At 50.0% G+C, this 26,840-nt stretch overlaps 1 protein-coding gene across 3 annotated transcripts in view; it reads right to left on the bottom strand.

Moving 5' to 3' along the window:
• The window catches only part of FGF12 (fibroblast growth factor 12), a 282,430-nt gene that overhangs the window by 82,902 nt on the left and 172,688 nt on the right, over window positions 1-26,840 (bottom strand). For all 3 annotated transcript variants that reach the window (XM_068145665.1, XM_068145663.1, XM_068145662.1), the window contains 2 exons: window positions 14,874-14,984; window positions 4,036-4,139 (listed from right to left, as the gene is read on the bottom strand). In XM_068145665.1, the coding sequence (XP_068001766.1) occupies window positions 4,036-4,139; window positions 14,874-14,984 (215 nt within the window). The remainder of the gene's footprint in view (window positions 1-4,035; window positions 4,140-14,873; window positions 14,985-26,840) is intronic.

The raw sequence follows: 26,840 nt of genomic DNA, 5'->3' as shown, positions 1-26,840 counted from the left end.
GCAAGACTTTTGCCAAAGGCTGGTGATTCCAAACCCATTCATTCAACAGCCCATTGGCCCAAACTCAGAAGAAACTGCATGAAGCATCTCTGAGCCCAGGCTGATAATAGCCTCTGGTTTGATCCAGGGCAGACGATGTCAGCCCAAGCATCATCTCACACACACACAGATGAAATAGCACCAAAAAGAAGCCAACCACCAACACACCAAAACAAACCCACAGCCATGATGTGCTCAGTTACAATCTGCACTCAAGCAGAGACAAAAAGCCCAAACAATCCACCCCCCCATTTCCCTGAAAGGCTCCAGGTGGTCTGACAGCAGTCCTGGCCTCGACGGTGTTCCATGAAGTCCCAGCAGCGCTAGGCCTGGGACAGACAACAGAGGAGGGAGCCAAGCAGCAAAACAAGTTCATTCATCAATGGATCTGCAGGAGTGAACAACATCTATGGGGAATATTTACCCTCCTCAGAAACCCCTCAGAAGAGGACAGTGAAAAAACCAGGTACAGACAACACCAGAGGAAAGGGGCTCAAGATGGGGAGAATCCATACTCCAGTGTCTGCTGAAGCAGAGGAACAGGGATGATGTGTCCTTTGGCACAGGCAGCAGCCAGGTTCAGGTGGCACAGATGGGGGCCCTGCTTGCCTCACAGGGCCACTGTCAAGTGCTGTCCAAAGCAATTCCCCAGCACAGTCTATGAGATTGATACAGTTGTTCCAAATGTTGGCTTGGAGTGGGAGCCTGGCCCCCCAGGAAATCTTCAGGATCCAAAGACGACTGCTTGAACAGGCTGAGGTGTTCTCAGGCACATCCACTTCTCTTACAGGACCCTAGGTCTCATCCCTTGTCTTTGATGCTATGAGTAGCTTGATCCACACTCTGCTCCCATCAGGCTTTACCCACAAATATCGCTTTTCCTTGCCTCGGGGTCTGCTCTAAACCACAGCGAATCAGTTGATTTACTAAGGCAAGACAGGAACAGTGCTGCCAGTCAACACAAGAAGAAATATTGTCTAGCAAGTTCCATCTCCCTAGACCAAAGGTGGGCCAGTAGCAGGCCTTTACTGCAAGTGCAAGCCTTGCACCATGAAATGACATAGTCATGACATAGTTATTTCCCTCTGAGGGTGACAGAACACTGGAGCAGGCTGCCCAGGGGGCTGTGGAGTCTCCCTCTCTGGAGATATTCAGGACTCACCTGGATGAGTTCCTGTGTAATCTGGGATAGGTGACCCTGCTCTGGCAGGGGGTTGGACTGGAAGATCTCTTAAGGTCCCTTCCAGCCCCTGACATTCTGTGATGAAGTGAGCAGTTTAACTCTCACTAGTGCAGACAGAGCTGCATGCCATCGAGCTGCTGCATGTCATGAGCACCACCAGCATTGTGCTGCATCCATAGCTTTCCATGATCAATTTTCCTACTTTAGACAAACACACTTGCTGGGAATAAGCAGGCCCCACTAAACCACCTTTATTTGAATCCATGTACTACCTGGTGCCTTTTAGGACACCTTATACGACTACCAGAAGTGTCTTCTGGACACATGGTCCTCCTGCCACCCACCTTCTCTTGCTATGTCCTTCCCACCCTCTGTATCTTCTCACTACTGCTATACAGAGACACTTTTCCTCTGCATTGCCTCTAATCTCTCAGCTGCCAAACATGATGTTTCCAACCTACTCCACTTCTTCTTCTGCCTGAACCCCACACCCTTCCTTTCTTTGCACAGTTTGTTCAGATGATGCTGGCCCCTCACTGCTCCAAAAAGAGCCCTGTGATGGGCTATGCCCATCCTGGCAGCAGGGGGGAGGGCTTGTCAGAGTTTTTGCCCTCCCTGGAGGGTGTTTTCCCCCAGGAAACTGACTTGGTCTGTTCCACTCCCCCCCTGCCCTGTCCAGCAGGGGTATAAAGGGGAGGACGTTGCAGCCACTGCTCTCTTCCTTCTGGCTCGTGGGGACCAAAGAGTTGCTGCCGGCTTGCTGCTCCCCTGCCACGAGCTCCTCCCTGCTGCTGCCACACTGTGCAGAGGACTGCTTTTGTATTTCATCTTTCTTTCTTTTCCCATCCATCCTTGCTTCCTACCCTTGTGAACCCTGCCTGTTATTGTTACATATATATATAGAGAGAGAGAGACAGAGATACTGTTTAAAGAAAACTCTTTACCTCTCTACTTCCAAGCCGAGCCCTAATTATTCCTTGGTGAATTTACTCCTTCCCTTTCTTTCCCTCTCGATTGGAAAAGAGGAGAGGGGACTTGGGAAGGGATTCTCAGCCTGGCCCCCATCGGGCTCTTAAGCCCCAGTTAAGGCTCAAAGCACCACAACCCCTCTGGTCTGCAGGTGGCTCTGTGACACACACTGTTTCCCTGCAGCCCTCACTTACAGGACACCAGAGGTACAACGAGCCCCACCACAGGGCCAGGACCTTTTATGCCCAGCACTGCACAAACACAGGGCAGGACATCAGTCCTGAGGTTGAGCCTAGAGGGAAGCACGCCTGAGAACTGGCTACCACACCATGCTCACTATTACCTTAAGGGCTCTGATAGCTTACAAGAAGGGGAAGCTTTCATTGTTAGTAAACCAGTGTAATTTACTTAGAAGCAGTCATTTATGTTTACTGGGCTATGAAAGAACAGGAAGCGTCTGGCATCCACAGAGATCCAGATTGATCTCTCTGTCTCTTCTTGACAAGCAGCCAGTTTTGAGACCTACCTTGCCAGGCATACTAACACATCCACTCGCTGCCTTCTACCCTGAGTCACTGGAGAGACACAGCTTTGTTACCTCCCGAGTTCAAGGGGGAAATCTCAACCACATAAACAGCCTTAAAACTGACCAGGAACAGAGACAGGGGAAAAATCTGCATGGGAGCAACTCGAACCCTTGTCCTGTCAGTGGTCCTATCTGCAGTCTCATGAACCTTTTCAAAGCAAAGCCAATGCCTAGACAGGAGCAGAACTGCTGCACTGCAAATGTACACAAAGGCAGAAGAGATTACAGTCTCAGCTATACACTTTAAAGATACCATAACCACAGAAATGAGAAGTGCATTATTAACCATCACTTCTTACTAGGCAGGCCTAGAGGAAAGTTATTTGAGGCATAAAACACCCCTGCAAAGGGCTGCCACCTTTAATAAATCACTGAATCAATTATTCACTGTGAAAATCAACTACTTACTTCAAATGAGAATCTTACGAATAACCTCATGCCCTTTCATGCCACCTAAGGAAGTTATAGGGGAATTAAGTCAGTGGGAAAAAAAAGCCTCACTTCTCTTTTGTGTGCATTAAAAGACCACCCAGATACAGGGAAGCTCTGTTCCACTGCATCACCCTGCCAGCAGAAACCTCCAGAACCATTCCAATGAAGTCAGGGTGCTACTGTGGATTCATACTGCAGTCAGAAGTAGAGCATCACCCCTTGGGCTACCACCTATGGTCAGTTAGCCAGGCACAAGTTCAGAAGGAGTTCCATTCAGCCCATGCCACTTCACAAGTGTGGAACCAGACTATAACCAAGCCAACCATGCAAGCTCCTCTACAACGTGACCCACATGAAGTGATTACTCAAAGTGTATCTCCACAGATAAGGAGACATTGCCACCAATCTCTGTGCCACAAATCTCTCACCCTTTCCAGTGAATATTGCATTGTGGTGGTGAGAGAAAGCTCAGTTCTCCCCCACGCACAAAGAGACCACGGCTAACTCAGTCAGAGAAGCAGAAATGAGATAAGCTATGTTTACAAGCAGGATGAAATGCAGATGGATATATACACAACATAGAGTATGGACAATATATGCAGAAATATACAGCAAAGAATGTAATACAGAACAAAACTCCCTCCTCCAGCCAGGAGGGTGTCCCCCCTGTGCCCCCCTGCAGCATCTGCCCCTGCTTCTCTTGTGAACAGGCTGCTGAAACGTGACCATTTCCAGACAAAAACCATCTGCCACTCCCAAAGCAGCCTCTTCCCTCCCACATACCAAACCACACCACCCCAGGGACCCAACAGTGCAAAGTACTTACTGAGCTGTAGAGATATCCCTCAGCGTTCATGGCAACGTACAAACCTGCCTTCACCCCTTGGATCGCCACCACGCGAAGACCCACGGGAATTAGGTTGAAAAGGGCTGTGAAAGGCAAAGGAAAACAAAGGTTATGGAGGCACCACCCTGCATTGCTGCTGCTGCTTCTTCATACAATCAATAAGGTTAGAAGAGACCTCAAAGATCAGCAAGTCCAACCTGTCACCCAACATCTCAAAACCATGGCACCAAGTGTTACCTCCAGTCCCCTCTTGAACACCTCCAGGGATGGGACACCACCACCTCCCTGGGCAGCACATTCCAATGGCTAACAACTCTCTCAGCTCACAGCCACATCCAGCCTGGCCATAAAAACCTCCAGGGATGAGGCTTCCACCACCTCCCTGGGCAACCTGTGCCAGGCTCTCACCACCCTCATGGGGAAGAGCTTCTTCCTAACATCCAATCTGAATCTACCCATTTCTGGTTTTTTCCATTCCCCCCAGTCCTATCACTCCCTGACACCCTGACTGCAACCAAAAGTCCTGCTTCCAGCTACAGGAAATGCCTGCAGCTGTGGGGTTATGGTTGAAATGTTGAGGAGCACTGACTGTGGCTGTCTCCCAGAAGCTTTCATGCCCCCAACAGTCTGTCTCATCACCACCTTGCAATGCCAAGGGCTCATGTGTGCACCCAGGCTAGCACATCTCGACAGCTTTCTGTAGGCCAGCTGAGCTGTGGTAACTGCACATGTACCCATCTTTGCCCATGGCAGATGCACTGACACTACACAGTTTAGTTCCTTCTGAAACAGGTTTAAGCCTAGTCACACTTTCTTGCATTTGCCATATGCTGAAGTAGTCTACAGATAGCAGCCATGGCCAGAAGGATGCAAAGTAACTTGACCCTGTGCCTACCCCTGTGGTCTTTGCTGTCCAGGGAATGAAGAAAGAAGAGAAGAGAAAGTTCTCCACTGCAGAACTGCTCCTCACCCAGCAGCAGTGCTAGGTAAGATGCTAGAGAGGACCTTTCAACACTCAATTTTTACTGCACTTTTATTGATGGAAGCATAGCAACCACTTCCTCCCAATAAATTACCCATATTGCTTGATGCCAAGCAGACCCTGCATCTGGGGAAGAGAAGACTGAGAGGGCATTTAACAAATGTTTCTAAATACCTGAGGGCTGGGGGACAAGAGGGAGGGGACAGGCTCTGCTCAGTGGCACCCTGGGATAGGACAAGGGGCAACGGACATGAACTACAGCACAGGAGGTTCCACCTCAACATGAGGAGGAACTTCTGCACTGAGGGTCAGAGAGGTTGTGGAGAATCCTTCTCTGGAGACTTTCAAGCCTGTCTGGATGTGTTCCTGTGTGACCTGTGCAACCTGTGCTAGATTCTATGGTCCTGCTCTGGCAGGGCATTGGACTCGATCTCCCGAGCTCCCTCCCAGCCCCTAACATCCTGTGAACCACCACTGCACTTCCACAGTGAAGCAGAGAGGTTTCCACGGCATTCACTTTTCCCACTGCCAATGCTTCAGCTTTCAGGGTGCTTGATTATAATGCATATGGTCCTGCTCTGGCAAGGGGGTTGGACTCCATGAGCTCTGGATGTCCCTTCCAAGCCCTGACATCCTGCAATCTCATTGAAAGACCTTTCCCCCGAGCACATGGGAATTAATGCACAGGAATGCAATGTCAGGCTCAAAGAGGAGAGGAGAGGAGAGGAGAGGAGAGGAGAGGAGAGGAGAGGAGAGGAGAGGACTGTCAGCACTGACAGCCTGAGCACCAATGCACAAGCATGGCTCTGCTTTCACTGAGCTTTATGGGACGAGAGCATCCAGATGTTGCAGCACAACTTGTGCTTCAGCTTTGGGAGAGGTAACTAAACTCATCCCAGGGAACTCAGGACATGGAAAGATGGGCAACAGGGTCAGGCAGAACCTCGAGTACAAACTCAAAGGCAATATTTCGCTCAAGGTCTCTTCCCTGCACAGCTACCCTGGAAGGAGAGTATTTCTTCTGGTTCCCTCATCACAAGGTCAGAGTGGCCTTCCACTTCCACGAAGCATTTCCCATGGATTTCCAAATCACTCATTTGCAAAAGCTTGCTTGAAACTTTTCAAGAGCGTTGGGGTGTTCTAATTAGCCCAGGGGAGACCTGTGAATGGGCAGAGTGCAGGTGAAAGTCTGAGTGAAAGAGCACAGACTGAAGCTTTCCAGCTGACTGTTAAGGGCATCATCCTCTAGCTGAGTTATAGATAATTTATCAAGTTTTATGCCTGACACATCACAATGGAGCAAGCACAGCAGAAAGAGGCCTTCATATAACGGTTCAAACAGCCCTCCTCCTCACAGTGCCATCTCCCAGCTCTTCCTTCCCTAGGACCACTGCTGAGTTAGCATCAGCCCTCAAGGATAAAGCAGCTTGGGCTGAACTGGCAAAATGCTGTAGCTCCTCAGGCCAGGCTGGTATGAGTCTTGGTATTCCAGGATTAATTCCTGGAGGGAATTGAGTTCAGCCCAACCACCCACTTTGAAGAGACTAGTTCAGTGTGCATGTGCAAGTAATGCATGGATTTAACCCAACCAAAGGTGCTCCCCAAGAGCCTCACACATGTGCAGCCTGTGAATTACTGCAAAGGGCAGGAGACAGAAGTGTCTGGATTCCTTTCCAAGAAAAAATACATTTATAGCCAACATGGAGAGAAAAGAGGGGAAAGAAAGAAAGAAGAAGAACAAATCAAAGCTGTAGCTTGATTCTTTCCTTGGAGCCAGTAGGTCAGAGTACCAAAACCTGAACCAAATCCCCAAGATTCACACAATTTCTAGGCAGAAAAAGCAGAGCCCAAAATGTAACAGGACAGGGGTTACATTCAACCTGAACTCTTGGTGCATTTGCTCAAAGCCCAGAGGTGGAGACCTTCCCAAAAGTGGAACCTGAAAAGAGTACAGGAGACACTCGCTGTGCTCCAGAGACCTAACCAGGCCCTTGGCCACGCTGGTTGCAGGGCTGTCTCCAACAAGGCTTCACGAGTCCCAGTTTCACTTGAGTGCTTTCCTTTTTCCATCAGTCAGTTCCCAAGGAAGACTGGATGGCTCCTCTCAGCACACTGCCTAAGAGGGAGGCACCAGAAGTCTGGTGAACAGAAACCTACCATCAGCTCATTTCCATGCTTTTGAGCATCGTATCCAGCCAGACACCAAAGCCTGCACTGAGGGCTCGCGAAAGCCGCTGCCTCTATTTATGATTCCATGGGAGGATGTCAACAGATGTACACAGCAAATGGAGCCCAGCCTGATTACTGCTCTGTGAACAACCAGAGTCCAGGATGGTGCTGCTCTGATACTGCCCCCAGATGAGACAAATGCACCCCAGTGCAGCTGCTCAGCATCCAGGAGCTGTGTTCCAGCACAGTTCTGCCGCTGCAGAGCTCACTAACCCAACCGAACTTACGCTGCCATCACTTCCTCACTACCACGAAGGTCTAAGCCTCTCTGTAATTAACAGGTCTGTAAGCAACACCCTTTCCCTAATTCCACCCCCTGCCAACTGAAAAATGGAGCATATTACTGCTTCTAATGAAACAAAATGGGAATCATCACTCATTTCCTACAGCCAATTTGTCTTGCACAGAAAACTTGTGATGCAGTCGTTAGGCAGTGAGGTGATAATGCCCAGAATCAGGGGGCAAGAAGTTTCTCCTTGGCAGCACTTGCATGTCACCAAATCTCTGTGTACACCTAACCATACTAACAGAGCACAAGAACAATGCTGTTGTGCTCCATGTTACAGCACTGCCAGTTCTTAAGCTTCCTCAGACCCTGCTGCAGACCGTGGTAGCAACCCCCCCGCCCCCAGTCATGGGTTTCAGACGTGACAGAGCACCTCCTGTACTACAGGGCAGAGCAGGGGAGCAGGCAAGCAGGAGGGCATGCATCTAACACAGGTAGTTGACAGCCAAAGGAGTTCTAGGAAGCAAATGTCATCTTCTATTAACAAAGTACTTTAGCTCAATCAAGACTTGGTAAATTCTCAGAGCTCTTTCTGCACTCAAATCTAGAAACACCTTTAAAGAAGCTGAAGCCTTTACTTATCATGCTTCCAAGGGAACATTCCATCTTCACTCACAACTTACAAGCTTACAAGCTTTATTATAGGAATGTAAAAATGGGCAAGTGGGGGGGAACCCTCACCCAGGCTTGTAAGCATTGGACTCATTCTTTTTGTCAGGAAAACAAATTCTGGTTAACATAGAATCATAGAATTGTCAAGGCTCAGCCAGTCCCAACCCCCCTGCCATGGGCAGGGACACCTCACACTGCAGCAGGCTGCTCACAGCCACATCCAGCCTGGCTGCAAACACCTCCAGGGATGAGGCTTCCACCACCTCCCTGGGCAACCTGTGCCAGGCTCTCACCACCCTCATGGGGAACAACTTCTTCCTCACATCTAATCTAAATCTAACCTCCTCTAGCTTGGATCCATTCCCCCCACTCCTATCACTCCCTGATACCCTCAAAAGTCCCTCCCCAGCTGTCTTGTAGCCCCATTCAGATACTGGAAGGCCACAAGAAGGTCTCCTCAGAGCCTTTTCTTCTCCAAACAAAACAACCCCAACTCTCTCAGTCTGTCTCCATAGCAGAGCAGCTCCAGCCCTCTGCTCATCCTCATGGCCCTTCTCTGGACATGCTCCAGCACCTCCAGAGCCTTCCTGTAACAGAGGCCCCAGAACTGGATGCAGTACTCCAGGTGTGGTCTCACCAGAGTGGAGCAGAGGGGCAGAATCCCCTCCCTGACCCTGCTGGCTGTGCTTCTCTTGCTGCAGGGATAGGGAAGAGGACCAGCTGGGGCAGAGCAGGACTGGACACAGGGTGTGCTGAGGTGAAAACCAGAAGCCTTAAATGCTTTTCAAACTCTTTTTCTAACGTGAGTGGTGAGTTTTCTGTGCCAGCTCCACAGAACAGACACAATCTTTTACTTCATGGGCAGAGGAGAAAAATCTGCCTCTTTCCCTTCATTGCATCTTAACCATTTTTCAACCACTGACAGGATTTACACCTGACCCTGCTTATGACCCTTATCGATGATACTACTTTCAGCATGCTCCAGGCCTAAACCCTTTAGCCATGAGTATGTTGTCCACTGTCACGTTAGGGCAGGCTTTCAGCTGCCTAACCTGTCATGCATGCTCAGCTCAGACTCTGGGCTAACACTTACTGAAATGGAGGAGTAAGGCAAGATGTGGTCCATGTGCTCAGCTGATGTAAGCAACAGTAAGTCAGAGTAGCTAAACTAATTTACACCAGACTACCTGTTCTGAGATAATGGAGCAAGCCATCAGTGCTGCATATGAGTAAGGGAGAACCAACAGAGGATGCAACAGGCAACAGTAACCTTGGTGCACCACGAGATGGAGAGGTCTAATATCCAGAAGGGAGTGAGGAAGGTTGTTGTGATGATCAGCAGGCTGTGGTGCACTATCTTTGAAAGAAGGAACAAAGAAATGGTGTTTGTTCAGCTCGAAGCAGGGACAGCCAGAGACAGGCTCTCTGAGAGGAGCACAACTGAAAGGATGTAAGGCTCCAGCCAAAAGCCTTGGAGGAAATCATGACTGGCTTTAAAGAACAGTGCAGCACTGGAACCAGAAAGGTTAGGAGGCTATGGAACAGCTCAGTCCTGGAGACATGTGAAACAGCTAGACAAGGCACTGCACATCTGAAGGCAACCCAGCTACAAGCAGGATTTCTGACTGGAGATCTCCAGAGGTTTCCACAGTCTTAATCTTTTTGTTTTGCAGGCTGGAGGGCCCCAGATGATAGCCTGGATATGCTGGGCTGTTTCCATCTGGTCAGTGCATGCACTGTCTATTTACTGAGGCTTTTCAGATGTTCTGCAGGACTGTCATAGAATAGTCTGGGTTGGAAGGAACCTCCAAGGGTCAAGTCCAACCCCCTCTGTAGTCAGCAGGGGCATTCTCAACTAGATCAGGTTGCCCAGAGCCCTCTTGACCCTCACAGAATCACCAAGGCTGGAAGAGACCTCAAAGCTCATCAAGTCCAACCTGTCACCACAGACCTCATGACTAAACCATGGCACCTTGAATCATCTCCAGGGAGGAAACCTCGACTACCTCCCTAGGCAACCTGTTCCAGCGTTCCACCAACCTCATGGTACAGAACTGCTTTCTAACATCCAATCTAAATCTCCTCTTTAATTTGAAACCATTGTCCCATCACCACAGACTATGCTGGCAAGCTAAGGGGTCCTACTGCTCTCATGAAGAATCAGTGATGGGGTGCTTGGTGCCATGGTTTAGTCGATTAGATAGTGTTGGATGATAGGTTGGATTCCATGATCTCAAAGGTCTCTTCCTGACTGAGGGAGCTGGGGTTGCTTAGCCTGGAGAAGAGGAGGCTCAGGGGAGACCTTCTTGCTCTCTACAACTCCCTGCAGGGAGGTTGGAGCCAGGTGGGGGTTGGTCTCTTCTCCCAGGCAACCAGCACCAGAACAAGAGGACACAGTCTCAGGCTGTGCCAGGGGAGGTTTAGGCTGGATATTAGGAAGAAGTTCTATACAGAGAGAGTGATTGCCCATTGGAATGTGCTGCCTGGGGAGGTGGTGGAGTCACCATCCCTGGAGGTGTTCAGGAGGAGACTTGATGGGGTGCTTGGTGCCATGGTTTAGTTGATTAGATGGTGTTGGATTGGTTGATGGGTTGGATGCAATGATCTTGAAGGTCTCTTCCAACCTGGTTTATCCTATGTAATTCCAACCTGGTTAATTCTATTCAGCCCAGGAAGGAGCAATAATGCTGCAAGCAACAGTTAGCCCTGAAAGACCACCTGAGACCACCAGAGCTGGAAGGCAAAGATCCCATCACCAAGAACACAAAGAGGGGCCTTGGACTCCACAAACCCACACTCTGGTTAAAAGAGGATTGTTCATGTACCCCAGTGCAAGTGGGCAGAGGCTCTGTCTCCTTGCTCACATGGAGGGGGGTGCCTTCCCCTGCCTGCTGGAAGGAACAGATGTCCCAGGCGCTGCTGTGCGGGAAGCTGGCAGGCTGCCCGTTCAAATGCCATTAAAACTTGGCTTCTGGGCTTGTGGGCTTGGCTTTTTTTATCCCTCCCCTTCTTCTTCAAGTGAGAGGAGGTGGAAAATAAATGCCATCAGCTCCTCAAGAAGACACACAAAATGGGCACCAGACAATTAATTTTAAAAGTTGCTTAAATATTAGCAGTTCCTCCTAGACAAATAACTGGATTTTTATTAGAACAGTTAATTGCAGCAGACCTATCTGAGGGACATGCTGTGCCTCACTTGAAATGCTTCTTTTGCCAGAGCAAACCAACCTAAGGAGTTCCAGCAAAATGAAGCTCCCTTTCATAATGCTGATTTGAATAACCAAGTGCATGGCTCCAGAACACAGAGTGATGTATGGATGTGCACTCAGCACACACTTGTCTGTGCTCAACACCAGAGAGATGATGGAGAGGTGCTGGAGCCAGTGCAGAGGAGGGCAAGGAAGCTGTGAAGGACCTGGAGAATAAATCTGATGGAGAGTGACTGAAGGAGCTGGGGATGGTTAGCTGGAAAAGACTAAAGGGAGACCCCTACAAGAATAGAATAGACCAGACCAGACCGGAAGAGTCTTCAAGATCATCGAGTCCAACACATCATCCAACACCACCTAATCAACTAAACCATGCAACCAAGCACCCCATCAAGTCTCCAAAGAACACTGCAGAGAGGCTGGTGCTGGTCTCTTCTCACAGGTAATTAGAGATAGAACAAGAGGGAATGGCCCCAAGCTGAGACTGGGTAGGTTTAGACTGGACATTAGGAAACAAATTTGCACAGCAAGAGTGGACAAACCTTGGGACAGGCTGCCCAGGGAGGTGGTGGAGTCACCAACCCTGAATGGGTTTAAAGGTCTTTTAGATGTGGTGCTTGGGTGGTGAACTTGGCAGAGTAGGGTCAGTGGGACTGATTCCAGAGGTCTTTTCCAACCTGACCGATTCTGTGATGCTAAGATGGCTTCTGCATGGAGCACAGATGGTCATTCAGGATGAGCAGGATCCTGCTGTGACCATCAAGACTCCTTCTCTACCAGTGGATGGGATGCAATTTAACCAAACCCCCTCCAGGGACACAGAAATATTACTTATAGAGCTTTTGATGAATTTTTCCCTTGCACAGAAATACTGCACAGACATCCAGCTGGCTGGTGGAGAAGTTTCTAGAGAACTATTTTAAAGCAGAAAAGATCAGTGAAGGCAACGTGTAGGCTGTTCACCTCGACAAGGGAGCTGTGACCTTCTTTTTGGTCCACACCTGAAATGTCTAGAGCAACAGAAAAAAAGACCCAAAAAATAGTGTGCTTTATTTTGGCATTTCCAAAGTGAAGAGTGTGGATTTTGTTTTGTAGCTGCAAGTAGAAGGTTCATCCAATATGAAATGGTGACTCAGAGTGAGTGTTTCCAAAGGAGAGCAGGTGGTTAAAAGCTCAACAGGACCAATCCAGCACATCCTTAATGCCATTTCAGGAACCAAATATTATCAGATTGGATTTTATTCTTCCCCCCCCGCCTTTTGACAGCCCCTGAGATCAGGGGATGGGGAATTCTTTGGCTTCAACCTCCTTTCACAAAAATTAACTACACTTTCCAACACAGCCCCATGCCTTGAAGCAATTGGCTTGGCACGCCTCAGCAGGATGCCTCCTGTCCCACACCGAGCCGCCACGGCAGGGCTGCCATCTCACCAGATGCATTTACACTCCAGAAGTGTCCTTCAGCCCATCTATTGAGAAGACTGAGTGGACACACCCAGCTCACAAGTGCTTGGCCTCTTGCCAAACTGATCTCTAAGAGGAAACATCAGCGAGAACTGTTTGGGCAACTGGGGTCCAGCCTCAGCCAAGGGGGCTCAGGAAGCTCCCCGTACCTCACTAGGGTGCAGCCAGCAGCAGCTTCCCTCCTCTCCCCTCAGTCCCCATGACTGAAATATTGCAGAACTGCCCTTACATTTTATTCTCCTCTGCTGTGTACTGAAATTCATCTCTGCTTCCATTTAAGCCCATTACTTTGTTGTTCAGTCCCCACTGACAGATGAGGGTAATGAATCCCTGTCAGCTCCAGCAGCTCTTCCCATGTCGTTGACAAATAGGCCTCCAATGGGATTTTCTGCAGATTGAGAACACCCTATGTCTTCCTTCTTTAAGAAAAAAGCAGCTAATATGACCCAAAATTGGGTCATTACTCACCCACTAAAGTCCACTGAACTCATCCCGTGTGTTGGTGTCTGCCTGAGAAAATCATAAAGGCCAAACCCTCCTGGTAGGAACAGAGCTGCTCGGTCTCTCCGAGTGAAAACACGTGCAGGTGCACAGACTCTTCTGCTCCACCATTAACCAGAAGCTGTGTCACTGCCACTGGATGGATTTCAGTTGTGAAAAACAGGCACTAAACCCCAGCATTCACATCTGCTACAAGCCAGGCTTCTGGGGAGTGCAGCCTCTTGGGTCATTTCACAGGGGCTTTGTCAATCTCCCCCAGTTTCAGTTGCCACCTTCCCCAAGATTGCCTTTCATGCACAGACCTCAGGCCAAGGACAGCTGTAGCAGAGCAGCCCCACCACACACAACAATGCTGCCCCAGCAGTCTGCCAGCTTCCTGGGGAGGGGGCAAGCACTGTGACTGCAGGGCTGGCACCCTTGTGCAAGTGCACTTTCACAGGGCCATGCCAGAGCCTTCCTACACGTGCTGCACCACTGCAAGCACCTCTCACCTGCAGCCCAGGCCTGGCCTGCCTGAAGAAGCTAGACCTTCAGTCCAGATAGGAGCTTCTTTGAGTTAGAGTAAGATATGGACCCGAACAAAGTAGGTTCATCCCTTCATCCACACAGAAGAACATGTTCATGTCTAGTAATGGCTGGGAAGAGACCTTGCATACTGGGCAGGCTAGATAGGGTGTCCCTTCAGCAGCAGCACAGGCAGCTTCACACAAATCAAGACTTGAGACCTATGCTGCTGATGCAGTTTGTGGCACCAAAGATCTCAGCTTATTACTGCCCAATCAGAAGCATCAATCTGACACCAATGAAATGGAAGAGCTGTGGCAGAAAATATCCTGCACTTGCTTAAACCTTTTAGGGAGCTTTGTTATTGACAGAATTAGTGCTTTTGTCAAAGGAAGATGTGCTGCTGCTCTGCATTCCTTTAACCCAGCATGGTTCCTGCATCTGAGAACCCTCTTTAAACCCTGCATGGATCTGCTGCACTTTGCTGTCCTGTGTTGGACAGTATGAACCCAGCCCCTTTGAACAAGGTTTTGGACGATGACCTCCTTTGGAAAAGTCATTCAATACCCTCAGCTTCTACACTAGCCTCAAAGCACCAGCCTGCAGTGAACAGCTGGTTTCCTCCTGCCTGGAAATTCCTGATGCTTGCTGAATTTTTCAGGGCAAAATAATTGAAACAATTTTCTCCTCTTCTCCTTGGAAAGAGAATTCCCTGTATCCTTTACCCACGTGGCATCTGTATAAATATAATCTCCTCTCTCTCCTGGCAGTAACTCAAATCATGGGTTTTATTCTCCACCCCACCCAGATGGCAGTTACAGAATCGGGGCAGGAGGGAAGAAGATCAGAGAGGAAACATATGACTTGACACAGGCAAGATTTAAAGGGGAAGGAGAGACAGCAAAAGCTCGCAGGAAACAGCTGGCTTCTTCCTAATTTGATCTCTTCACAACCAAAGCTGCAGAAGCAAGCCCCACTAGGTGATGCATTTGATTGTAATTGAGTTGCAAAACAGGCTAATTTTTCTTACTGTAGTCACTGTTTTCGTCCTTGGTCCCATCAATTGTACCATCTGGGTGCATCTGCAGGAAGTATTCCTGCTGGCTGAATAACCTTGTCACAATTCCTTTCAGCTGGGGTTCTGCAAAAGAATAATAAATATTATTAGGCACACCAAGTAGCAAGAGAACAAGTTTGCTCAGCCCCCATTCGACCCCAAAGTCAAATGTAGAAGGGCTTGGCAGGTAAAGACAGCTTTCTGTGACTCCTTCCAAGCGTGGCTGCAAAATATTTATACCTAGCTGAAGAGACAAAAGTGAGACCAGATGTGCAGGTAAGGTGCAAGGCCTAGCTGTGCAGCAGAAAGTAACAGATGTAGGAAAGGCTGCTTCACTGGAAGTTACCTGCCCAGTGAAAGCCTTCAGACTGCCCCTGAGTTCTGAATGTGCCTCTCCATTCACATTTGCTAGCAGCCTTACACAGGATGTGCTTATTGTACCTCACTCTGCCTGTGAAGCCAGCCACCTCACTTCCTCCATGGCTGACTCACCACCGTGCAGCTCCAGCCCTAGGCCAACCTAAGTGTACTTAAACCAGTGGGATGGTAGTGCTGGAAGACCCAGCTGAGTGCTCAGTCAGGCTGCATGAGTCCAGCTGTGTGGGACTCAGGGAGCAAAATCCAGACAGGAACAGATGCAAGAACGACCTCTGAAGCACTTACGGGCACCTTCAAAAGCCTCTTCTCAGTGGTGCCCAGTGACAGGACAAGGGGCAATGGAGGGAAGTTGAGGCATAGAAAAGAAAGAGAGATTGGCCACTGGAATGTGCTGCCCAGGGAGGTGGCGCAGTCCCCATCACTGGAGGTGTTTAGGAAGAGACTGGATGAGGCACTTGGTGCCATGGTTCAGTTGATCAGACGGTGTTGGGTGATAGGCTGGACTTGATGATCTCAAAGGTCTCTTCCAACCTGGTTAATTCTATAGGAAGTTTCATATAAATATGAGGTAAAAAAAAATTCCCTGTGAGGGTGACAGAGGATTGGAGCAGGCTGCCCAGGGGGGTTGTGGACTCTCCCTCCCTGCAGATAGTCAAAACTTGCCTGGATGTGTTCCTGTGTAACCTGCTCTAGGTGGCCCTGCTCTGGCAGGGGGTTGGACTGGATGAGCTTTCAAGGCCCCTTCCAGCCCCTGACATTCTGTGATCTTCCTCCCTCCCAAAATGCATGCTATGTGCTCAGGTAGATGAGCATCACTTTTTGCCTCTAGCAGGGTTCTTTCCCAGCCACTGTACATCATTACCCAGACATGGACTGGCTGAGGGTGTCCCTATTGCCTCTACAACACTTTGTGGCAGCTGGAGGCTGCCTGCCTTTAAGGAAGCCACAGAGCTGCATTCCCCCAGGGGCTGAGCAGTCCAGGAGGCAGACCCAGGAAATTCTGTTATTCAAAAAGTGGTCCAGACTGGTAGGGACCTCCAGAGGTCATCCAGTTCTAGCTCCCTGCAGCCAGCAGGGACATCCCAACTAGATCAGGTTGCTCAGAGCCCCATCAAGCCTCACCTTGAATATCTCCAGGGATGGGACCTCAACCCCCTCTCTGGACAACCTGCTCCAGTCTTCCCCCACCCTCATGGCAAAGAACTTGCTCCTAACATCCAATCTAAATCTGCTCTTCTCTAGTTTGAAGCCATTGCCCCTGGTCCTGTCACTGCAGGCTGTTGCAAACAGTCTCTCTCCATCCTTCCTGTAGCCCACTTCAGATACTGGCAGGCTATTCGGTCTCCCCGAAGCCTCCTCTTCTGAACACCCCCAGCTCCCTCAGCCTGTCCTCACAGCAGAGGTGTTTCGGCCCCCTGATTATTCTCATGGCCCTCCTCTGGACCCTCTCCATCAGGTCCAGGTCCTTCCTATATCGATGGCTGCAGACCCAGACACAGTACTGCAGGTGAGGTCTCAGCAGAGCAGAGCAAGGTGTCAGAATCCCCTCTCCGGATCTGCTGGCAAGGCTGCTTTGGATGCAGCCCAGGCTGTGATTTGCATTCTGGGCTTCCATCCCATAATTCTGCTCTCTGTAAGCTGGCAGCAAGGCCAACTCAGTCTCTTTTCTCCCTCCTTTTGGCTCTCTGGAGGGAGTCCTTATCTGGCAGCATGGGGCAGGAGGCCTCTCGGTGGCCTTTGGAGGCCTGATTTTCCCTGGCCAGTCTTGGCCTGTTGGGGCTGAATGGAAGGCAGACAATGAGGGGAAGCCAACGAGCTCTGGGGTTTGGTCTGGCTGGGGGAAGGTTTCTGGGGTTTTTCCATGGGTGCTCTATGTGTGAGGTGCTAAGGATGCATGGAGTCCGTATTGTCCTTGCCTATTTCTGACTGCAGCCTCGGCCTGTCTCTCCAACTCAACGAGAGCATCTTCATCTGACTCCCTCTGGGAGCAAGATTATTTCTGTCTGCTCTTTAAAGGAAGACACTTCAGGAAGAGGAAAACCCAGAAGAAAAGCAGCAGAGACAGCGTGAGCAGGAACAGGCAGCGGGCTGCAGCATCACTGCCTGTCATTTCCCTGCTCTCTGTCATTTCCCTGCTGCCCAGCTGGCCAAACACAAACCAAGTGGCCAACAATAGATCTGCTTTTCATCATACAAGTCTTTCAATTCATCACAGGCACTGCTTCAGAACAGCAAACTGGGTGGCTGCATGTGAGCAGACACCCAAGCTAGATGGCAGAGATCTCCCTTCTGTGACAGGAGTTCTATGTGACCGCCCACCACAAGTAAATAAATAAGACCTACTTATTGCTGGCTCAGTAGAGAGGAAAAAATCCAATGTAGCATACCAGGGTCTCATCAGCCTCCCATCTTTCATGCCTCCAGTGAGGCTGTTTAATAAGCCATAGCCATTACATAACTCCAGTCACGTTGTGTGCTGTCTCCAGCCGTTGGGCGCCGCACAACTTCCCTCTGAGGTCTGTGCCTCCACACAGGAGACCTCCTCACACTGAGCAGGGACCTTGGATGCAGACAGGCTGCAGGGGCAAAGGATTTCAGCTTCAGCAACCCCTCCACCAGCCAGGGGAGCATCAGGTACCACTTGCTAGCTACAAAAGCCACTGAACACAGCAGCATGGGCTGGTTTCTATGCTGCCTTAAAGAGGCAATCTGAAAGCAACAAGAGTGTTGTGTACTGCAGGCAGGGCTTCCCCCCAGCAAGACCCAACTCAGTACAGTCAGACTGGCCATCTACTGAGAGCTAACAGTGGTCAAGTCAATTCACATCAAGCTGAGACTTAGACTGAAACAAGCATTTTGCTTTCTCCTTCACAAAACCAGCAAGCCATTTGGTTGAATGCAGAAGCTTGATTTAAGTTGCTTTTCCAACAAGCACAAAGCTAGGGGAAATGAAAGACTGTTGAGGCACAGACAACTGTACTCCCCTCAAGCCTGTTCCTCACAAGAGTAAAGGCACTAACTGGCACTCTCTGATATGAGACCCCTATGTTTGAGTACCTGAAGGAGTCTCAGCCTCGACTTTGGTCTCTGGTTAGATTTCAGCATTTAAATACCTTGCACAAGATGGAAGAGCTGCCAGCAGGAGACACTGAAGATGCTGCTCCTGCAGCCTGAGGCTGTCCATGTGCTAGGGAAGGCAGGAGATCTTATCTGAAAGGCCCTCAAGGATAACAGGTGTGAAGATATGAAACCCTGACTTTTTCCCTTTCCTTGAGAAGACAACTTAGCCTCAGGACAGAAGGCCCCTTCCTCCTTCGGGGTGCAAACTATGCTGCAGTCATTCTGGAACAACAGGAAAACATCTCCCATCTTCACCAAGCAGCCTACCAACTCCAAGATAGAGCAAGTCTGCTGATCACTGGGCACTTCACAGAACTTCTGGGGTTCATCAGAATATCACCCAAGATCCTCTGAGGTCTTTGCTTCAGATGCAAGCAGCAGAACTCGAAGTATCACTGAAGGACGAAGCCCCAGGGTCCCTTTTTCCTCTTTTTTAACTGGTATGGCACAGAGACACAGTCAGGACCTACTCAAACTTTCACAAATGCCTTCTTCATAATTTCAGGCTTTTCTGAGCCAGTGCCTGCTCAGGGAGAGGCTGGAAGAGAATTCTTATCTTGTGCATGCTTTCTATTCTGATCTGATCCAGTTCTGCTGATGTTTGAGGCTCACACCCCAAGTAAAATGCCAAGACAATGAATTAGAGAGCTCTCAGCCATAGACACATTCCTCTTGGCCCTAGCACAGCTTGGCAGCACCAATGCTCCTGTCTCTTCTCCCTGCACAGATCCTCTTCTCTAGGTGCATCCCTCCTCCCCAGACTCCTTTAGGATGTCCTGCAGCACCAGCAGATGAATGCCTTTTCCAGATGTCAAAGGGTTAGAAAGCACTCTGGAGACACAGATCTCTCCTTCCCTGGCCTCTGAATTTCCTTGGAACTCTTCCCATAGGAGTGAAGCACTGGTGAGCAGCTACACCTTTGGGTACCCACTGAACTCAATCCAACAGCACCAGAGAGCCATGTGCAGCCAGCATGGAGCCAGCCAGCACAGCAAACCCCAGGAAGGTTAGGGAATTGCCTGGGCAATGGATGATTTGTTTCACCTAGTACAGCTGTCTCTGCATCTGAACTGGGCTCCCTTTGCAGGCCAAAAATCAACAGGCAAGCCAGGCCAGGTCCAAAGGATCCTGAAACCACATGCATGACTCCACTGATTGCAAAGGGAGCAGCTCAAGCAAACAGCTACACTGGTGACAACAGCCAGCAGAGCAGCTGCTTCCCACCACAGAACATCCTGTGCCATGGCTGAACACAGAGAGGGATATTGGGATTTGTCATTCATATGGCCAGCTCTGGCTGGGAGGCCTGCAGACAAAAACATGAGGTGAAGGCAGCTTTTAACAAGGAGAAAGTTATTTACCCATCTCTCTCCCCAAAGCCCACTACAGAGTCACTGCCTGAAGAGGTAATTGTGTAATCACAGCACAGGATTTCTCCTGCTCGCCCAGAGGCACAAACTCTGCACATCACTTTAAAAGACTCCCTACTTTTGCTGTATGATGTATTTTAGCATCACATCTTTCCATCTACAGAGCCACTTTATCACAGTCTCCCAGCATCCCTTGAGCTGCAGCAATCTTGCTGAAAACCTGTTTGTAGAGAAATTTCAAACCCAGTAGGCTCCCTTGACAATTAAGGGTGGTGGGGCACCCTGATTAAGTCAGAACAGATGGCAGAAAGGCAGCAAAATAGGCTGAGAACCTTTCAAAGTTCCACAACCAACCAATAAAGAACAACTCAAGGGATCACAGGATGGCAGGGGTTGGAAGGGACCCAAAGAGATCATCAGGTCCAACCCCCCTGCCAGAGCAGGGCCTGGAAAGTCTCCAGAGAAGGGGACTCCACAACCTCTCTGGGGAGCCTGCTCCAATGGGCTGTGACCCTTACAGTGAAGAAGTTCCCCCTTGTGTTGAGCTGGAACCTCCTGTGCTGCAGCTTGCATCCATTGCTCCTTGTCCTATCCCAGGGAGCAAGTGAGCAGAGCCTGTCCCCTCCCTCCTGACACCCCCAGCCCTCAGCTATTTATAAACATTCATTAAACCTCCTCTAAGTCTTCTCTTTTCCAGACTGAGGAGCCCCAGGTCCCTCAGCCTCTCTTCATCAGGCTCCAGTCCCCCTAACCATCCTCACAGTCCTCTGCTGGACCCTCTCCAGCAGATCTCTGTTCCTCTTAAACTGGGGAGCCCAAAGCTGAATGTAGCACTCAAGACTCACCTCTTCCCAACAGACAATCCCAGTGCTGACTGGAGCACTGTGTGCCCCCACACCCTGACTCTTTGAAGTTCCTTCAATCAGACCACCCCAGCTGTAGCACTCAGTAAGAGCCTGGAAAAGTCAGTAAGACAATGGAAGAAAACAACATACTAAAAAGAGAGCCAAAGCAAATGCAGTGCAGTAGAAGCACAAACCCTGCCAGGAGCAATTTTCTTCTGTAGTTTGCAGAACCTATCAGGACTCCAACTCAAACCTACTCTCTGACCTCATCCTTGTGTAGCAAAGGGGGAGCTCAGATCCCCTCCCTTTCAAGGGAACAATACTGCATAACACACTTGGGATAAACCTATTCCTCCCACTCCAGCTCCTCTCCAAACTCCTCTTTTCTGCTGCAGAAGCAGCTGTCCCTGGAGAAATGGAACTGGCCTCATGTGGACAAGACTTCAGCAACAACTTTGCTTCTCCCTAAACACAAAGCCAAGTACTTCAGAACAGACTTCACTATGACTGCCTCGATCCCCAAAGCACCAGCTAACACAAGAGACTTCTATGCAGTCTGGCTTCCCAGGGCAGCCTCCATGCTATTAGGATTCCCATGCAATATGCAAAGGGATCAGAGAGCTATAGAACAGTCTGGGCTGGAGGGCACCTCCAAAGGCCATCCACTCCAACCCCTCTGCAGTAAGCAGGGGCATCTGCAACTAGCTCAGGCTGCCCAGAGCCCTGCCAAGCCTCACCTTGAATATCTCCAGGGCTGCAGCCCCAACCACCTCCCTGGGCAGCCTGTTCCAGTGTTCCACCACCCCCATGGTGCAGAACTTGTTCCTAACATCCAATCTAAATCTACTCCTCTCCAGTTTGAAGCCATTGCCCCTCATCTTATCACTGCAGGCCTTTGTAAACAGTCTCCCTCCAGCCTTCTTGTAGGCCCTTTTCAGGTGCTGGGAGGACATCTGTACCCCAGTTCTATAAGCAATACTGTTAGAGTCAGGACTGTTGTTTTAAACACCCTGTTCTGGTTGCTCATACACAGCTATTTACGGCTGGGGAAAGCCCAGCTGAGCCTCTCCTCACACAGACGCAAGGAGGTCAAATCCTTCAAAGGGAGTACTTGCAGAAGATGCAGATCACATCCAGGAAGCCATGGGAAGGTTCCACATGAACTTAAGGAAAAACAAACCTTTTCACTGTGAGAGGGACAGAGCCCTGCAGCAGGCTACCCAGAGAGGCTGTGGAGTCCCCTTCCTTCTCCTGAGACATGCAAAACTCACCTGGATGTGTTCCTGTGTGAGGCTCTGGCAGCAGGGCTGGCCCAGGGGATCTTTCAAGGTCCCTCTCCATCCCTAACGTTCTGTGATTCCATAACTCACTGCCTGTTCTCTGAAGGGCATCCTACTTGCTCTCCTTTCCACGGGCTGCTCTTGCCACCTCTGCCTGTCCTGCTTTTAACTTTGTAAGCCCTTTGACACAGCTGAGGCTAACTAATGATCTGATTGCTAATCTCCCTCTCTCTACTTAAATGGTAATGTGATGATGCTATTATTCATTTCAGCTGTCCTGCTGCTAAGCCTTAAAGTCACCTCAGTTCACCATCAGCTGTGTTATTGTACAGCTGTACAATGATTTTCACTCTCCTGGGGCTTGCCAAGGACACACATCAGTTGCAGGGTGCTCTCAGATACTGTGCTTGATCTCCAGGAACATTCTCACAGAGGGCCAAGGGATCATGTCCAAATCAGTTGCTCTGCAGAGTTACATCCCTCACCCCCAAACCACAGGCACTGAAGGTATTTGCAATGGGAGAAGCACCAAAAGCTCTGGCAGGGACACTGCTAGAAATGCTTCCTATCAGAACTATCATTGGCTCTTTAATGCTCCTTTCTTTTAGTTCTGCTGTTTCAGGTGAACATGCAACTTATTCCATGAGCTGAAAGTGGAGGATACAGAAGCAGAGTAACTTCCCTTAAGGCAGAGAGGAGGTCTGAGGTCATGCACCAGCACTGCATTTAGCAAAGCCCCACTGAGGCCATGAATTCTGGCTTATTCCCCTCAACAAATGCACCAGCACAAACATGCTGCAGAGGCACAAAGCCCTGGCTGAGGAGCCCTAAACTGTAGCATGCACTGCAGGGTAGCTCAACTGGATCCAGACCTTGAGCCCTGGGTGTCCAAGGAATGGGGCACAACGCTGGTTTCCAGCTGAGATCCCATTGTGGAAGGCAGTCTGCCATGGCCTCATTTCTTGCAGTTCACAGGACACCTCTTTTCACAGCAGTCCTTGAGGCTGCAGCAAGCCAGACCCTGCTTTGGTTTGGGGCTGGGAAATCTAAAGGGACTCAGTAAGATTCTACTCAAATGAGTCACCTCAATCTGAGCTCTCTGAGCTGCTGGTAGGGATCTCAGAGGGGCTGCTTTTCAGTGAGCTCTTGAAAAGATGAAGGGCTTAGTGGTGACCTTTCAGGGATTTGAGCCACTGGCTCCAAGGATTCCTGCAACTCCAAGTGATGCTCTGGCTAGGAAGCTGCCCTCCACTTGAGGTTGCTGGTGCAGAACTGCTTTTCAATCCACTCCAGAAGTTTCTGTGCTGGGTGCCAGTGGTACTCTGCATAGGCTATGGCACAGTCTCTGAAGGATGACTGTTCTCCATATAACAAGCTGTCAGCCAGCAGAGGACTATGCCAGCCAGAGAGCAAGCAGCCATTTTACATTCAGCAGCCTGCAACAAGGTGGAAGGGAGGTACCTACAGTGTGGTCTCGACAGGAGGCTTGCCCATTGGTTGACTCTCTTCTTCTGCAGCAGGACACACTCTGACTCCATGCCTCTGCCTGCTCTTAGAGGTCAGAGGTGCCAGCAGCAGGCTCCCAAAACAGCCCCTCTGGTGCCTGCTAAGGACATTGGTCTGGCAAAGGGAGAAAGCATCCCCAGCCCCGACCTGAGCCACGGCTGGGCACGCTGCTGACTCTCTTCTGTGCCTGTGCAACAGTTCTGCCGAGGCTGTGGCTGCAGACACAGCAACTGTAGCACATCTCGGGAGCCTATTCCACCTAAATGTTCCTTAAACATTTGTTTATTGCAATTAAACATTTTATCCTGGAATTTACACATCCCATTATTCTTATTTCCCCCTGTTCAGGCTGCAGCTGTCATAATGGGAGGCTGATTTATGACTCACCCAACCAGCACTCAAATCCTTAACGCACCAAAACCAGCGCGCAAGCCAGAGCATAAACTGCTCCTAATTTACTTAGATTAACTCCATCTTTAAAGTGCCACCAGAGACACTGCAGCTCCCCTCCCCTGGAAAGGCTGGGTTCCAGAACACTCGATAAGTCAACCGCTGCAGACACGTCCAGGCAGGGAAGGGCACCCAAATCCCTCCTTCAGAAGTCCTGTATTAATGAAGGCTTCTATTAACTCGGCACAAAAATGCAGCAGAGAGCTCCATGCAGATTACTATGGTGACAGGCATCAGCACAGAGCTCAGGGAGAAGGAGAAGATGAAAAGCTGAGGGTGAAAAATGTCGGGGTGGCTTTCCCAGCCAGGAGCTGCCAGGTTCTCCCAGGTGTTTGGAGTTAAGATGAGGCAAGTGGCTGCCTCCAATTAAATGCATCACTGTCAGCACAGGTTTAATAGCTCACTACAGTGATTCACTGAATCCACCCAAACTGAGAGGCTCAGGAATAAGCTATGCCAGGAGCTGCTGCCCTTGAAGACCAGGCATGTGTTTGTCCCAGCCAAAAGCCTTGCCCAACCCTCCCAAGCTGTGGCAATGGCAGAGCCTTTAGCAGATGCTGTGACTGCAGTGAGTCATGCATGAAGCGGCTCGAAGCCTCCTGTGCCACACACCAGGATCCTGGAGGGCACTCCAGTGGTGTCAGTCAGGTGCAGAGGACTGGAAACCCTGCTGCAAAGTGCTGAGAAGTTTCAGCTCCTACAGGAGTCCCTGAATGCAGGAAAGCACACTGGTGGAGGCAAGGAGGACACTTCACACAATCACAGGACGGTGGGGATTGGAAGGGACCTCAAAACACCACCTAACCCAACCCCCTGCCACAGCAGCTTCACCCAGAGCACACTGCCCCAGAACACATCCAGGGGGCCTCTGAATGACTCCTGAGACAGAGACTCTACCACCCTCAGAGTGAAGAGGTTCCTTCCCATGTTCAGACAGAACTCCCTGCGCTCAGGCTTGTGCCCCTTACCTCTTGTCCTGTTGCTAGGCAACACTGGCCCCATCCTCCTGACCTCCACCCTTCAAGTACTAACTAGTCTGGGTTTCTGCTGTGGCTAAACTCAGCAAAACTGTTCAGAGCAGGACACTCTGCTTCAAGGAAGCCTACACGCAGGTGGCATGGAGGGACTGGGCACTGCAGTCTGTAGCACTCCTGGTGACATGCAAGGAGAAGACAAATGAGCTGCAGAGCTGAGAGAGGCAAGCAGGGTCAGTGGGAATTTGCAGCTGGATGCCTCCTGAAGCTCCCTGCAGAGAGGCCACATCACAGTGGGCAGTGGTGGCTGCCCAAGCATCAGGACAGGCTTTGAAGCGAAGCCAGGTATCCAGCCCCACCTTGCAAAGCTGCCACAAGCTCCTTCAGTCTGGACGCAGGCATCCAGCTTACACACAGGCAGCTCAGCCAGCCTGTGAGTGTGATGGAGAGATGTAAACAGACTGCCTGCCTGATGCTGAGGGTTATTGCCGAGACCTGGTTGACTCTGGGGGCACCAAACAGTTGATCCCAGCTCCTTTCCCAGTGATGCAGCATGAAGGCCATGCCCAGCTCTGGGGCACTGTGATTATGGGGTGAGTGTCACCCTCCAATTACAGGGGATTTATTTTGAGCAGAAAATTACTGTGGGACAATAGAGCTGCATGGCACACTCCTGTATTTACTCATCTCAAGTGTGAATCTCCACCCAGGGCTAATAACTACAGAGACAACTGGTGTTTCCAGGATGCATGGCATGAAATAACAGGCTGTGCTAACAGGGACAGCCTCTGCATTTGAAGGACAAGCTTCTGAAAATGCCATTTCCCTAACTCAGAGGGATGATGGGCACAAGCTGATGACAGCACCCACCAAAGCAATCGCCTCCTGTCACTGTCAGTGAGTCACTGGAGCAGAATGACACCTTGTAGGCAAAAAGAGCATTCAGAGAAGTGATTTCCTTTCCTGTGCTGATGCCTGCAAGGAGGAATAGTAATTAGCCCTCCAGCACTGAGCACAGCTGCCTGCCTGCAACCCCTACCAAGGAGCAGACATATGTAAAGCTCTGGACTCTGCTTGCTCTGCTCTTATAAAGATGAGTCCCTCCAGGGAAGTCTCATTTCTCACTTGTAGAGTAGGTGGAAGGAATGTGGCTGCACAGCACTGGCGTTTGTGTGGGCCCTCCCCTGCCCAGGGAATCAGCTTGCCACAGATGCCAATACAAGTCTGAGAGAGAGGAGTCCTACTGAGCACTGAAAACAGGGGATGCAACAGGGGACCACTGCTGCATGGCTCTCCCAGGCCCCCCTTTCCTTAGGAGCCTATGGATGTCAAGACAGAGAGAGGTCACCCTGCAGCTCAGGGGCTCTTCAAGCTCCAGATCCCATGAAACATCCACCTAAGGCCCAGGGCTCGAGGATCAAGAGGTCCAAAGTCTTGTGTGAGTTCTTCTAGAAGGCAAATGCCAAAGGAATGCAAATGCCAAACGAGGTGCTGGCTCTGCATGCAAGCTCAGGGCAAGACAGCCACCTCCAGCACTGCAGGGCCAAAAGAGGCCCCCTAAGAGCCCTGCAGCTGAAGACATTGGGATGCCAAGTGGAAAAAGACTGATGGCCTAACTGCCACCAGGTATTTTGGCACAGGATTGCTGAGGACCTGTGGGTGAAACTGTCCAGATGAAAACAGTTTGCTGAAAAGCCAAAATAAAGAGCAGGTGAAGCTATGCACAAACTCAGGTTCATTACCAGGGAGTGGAGGGAATGCTCTCTGAGAAGAGAACAGATTTCCTTTGGAGAAAGTGTTTTGTTTGGAAATTAAATGCAAAACCAAAGATAATTGAGAGGGCTGGAGATGAAAGCCAGAGGAGAAGGCAAGACTGCATTGGATCTGAATGGCCTCCTCCCCAGAAAATTCTTTTCTTTGACCAGAGAACTACAGAAATCAATTCTTCAAACAGACACACTCCTGGGTTTGCCTTTGGCTCCCCCAGGACACACTCTGTGCTCCTCTGTTGATCCAG

This window comes from Melanerpes formicivorus, unplaced genomic scaffold (assembly GCF_026170545.1).
Source record: "Melanerpes formicivorus ecotype bairdi unplaced genomic scaffold, bMelFor1.0.p_v2 SCAF_12, whole genome shotgun sequence".
Classification (NCBI taxonomy): Eukaryota; Metazoa; Chordata; class Aves; order Piciformes; family Picidae; genus Melanerpes; species Melanerpes formicivorus.
Note: the sequence above shows the minus strand (reverse complement) of the source record. Positions and strands in the feature narration are given on the sequence as shown.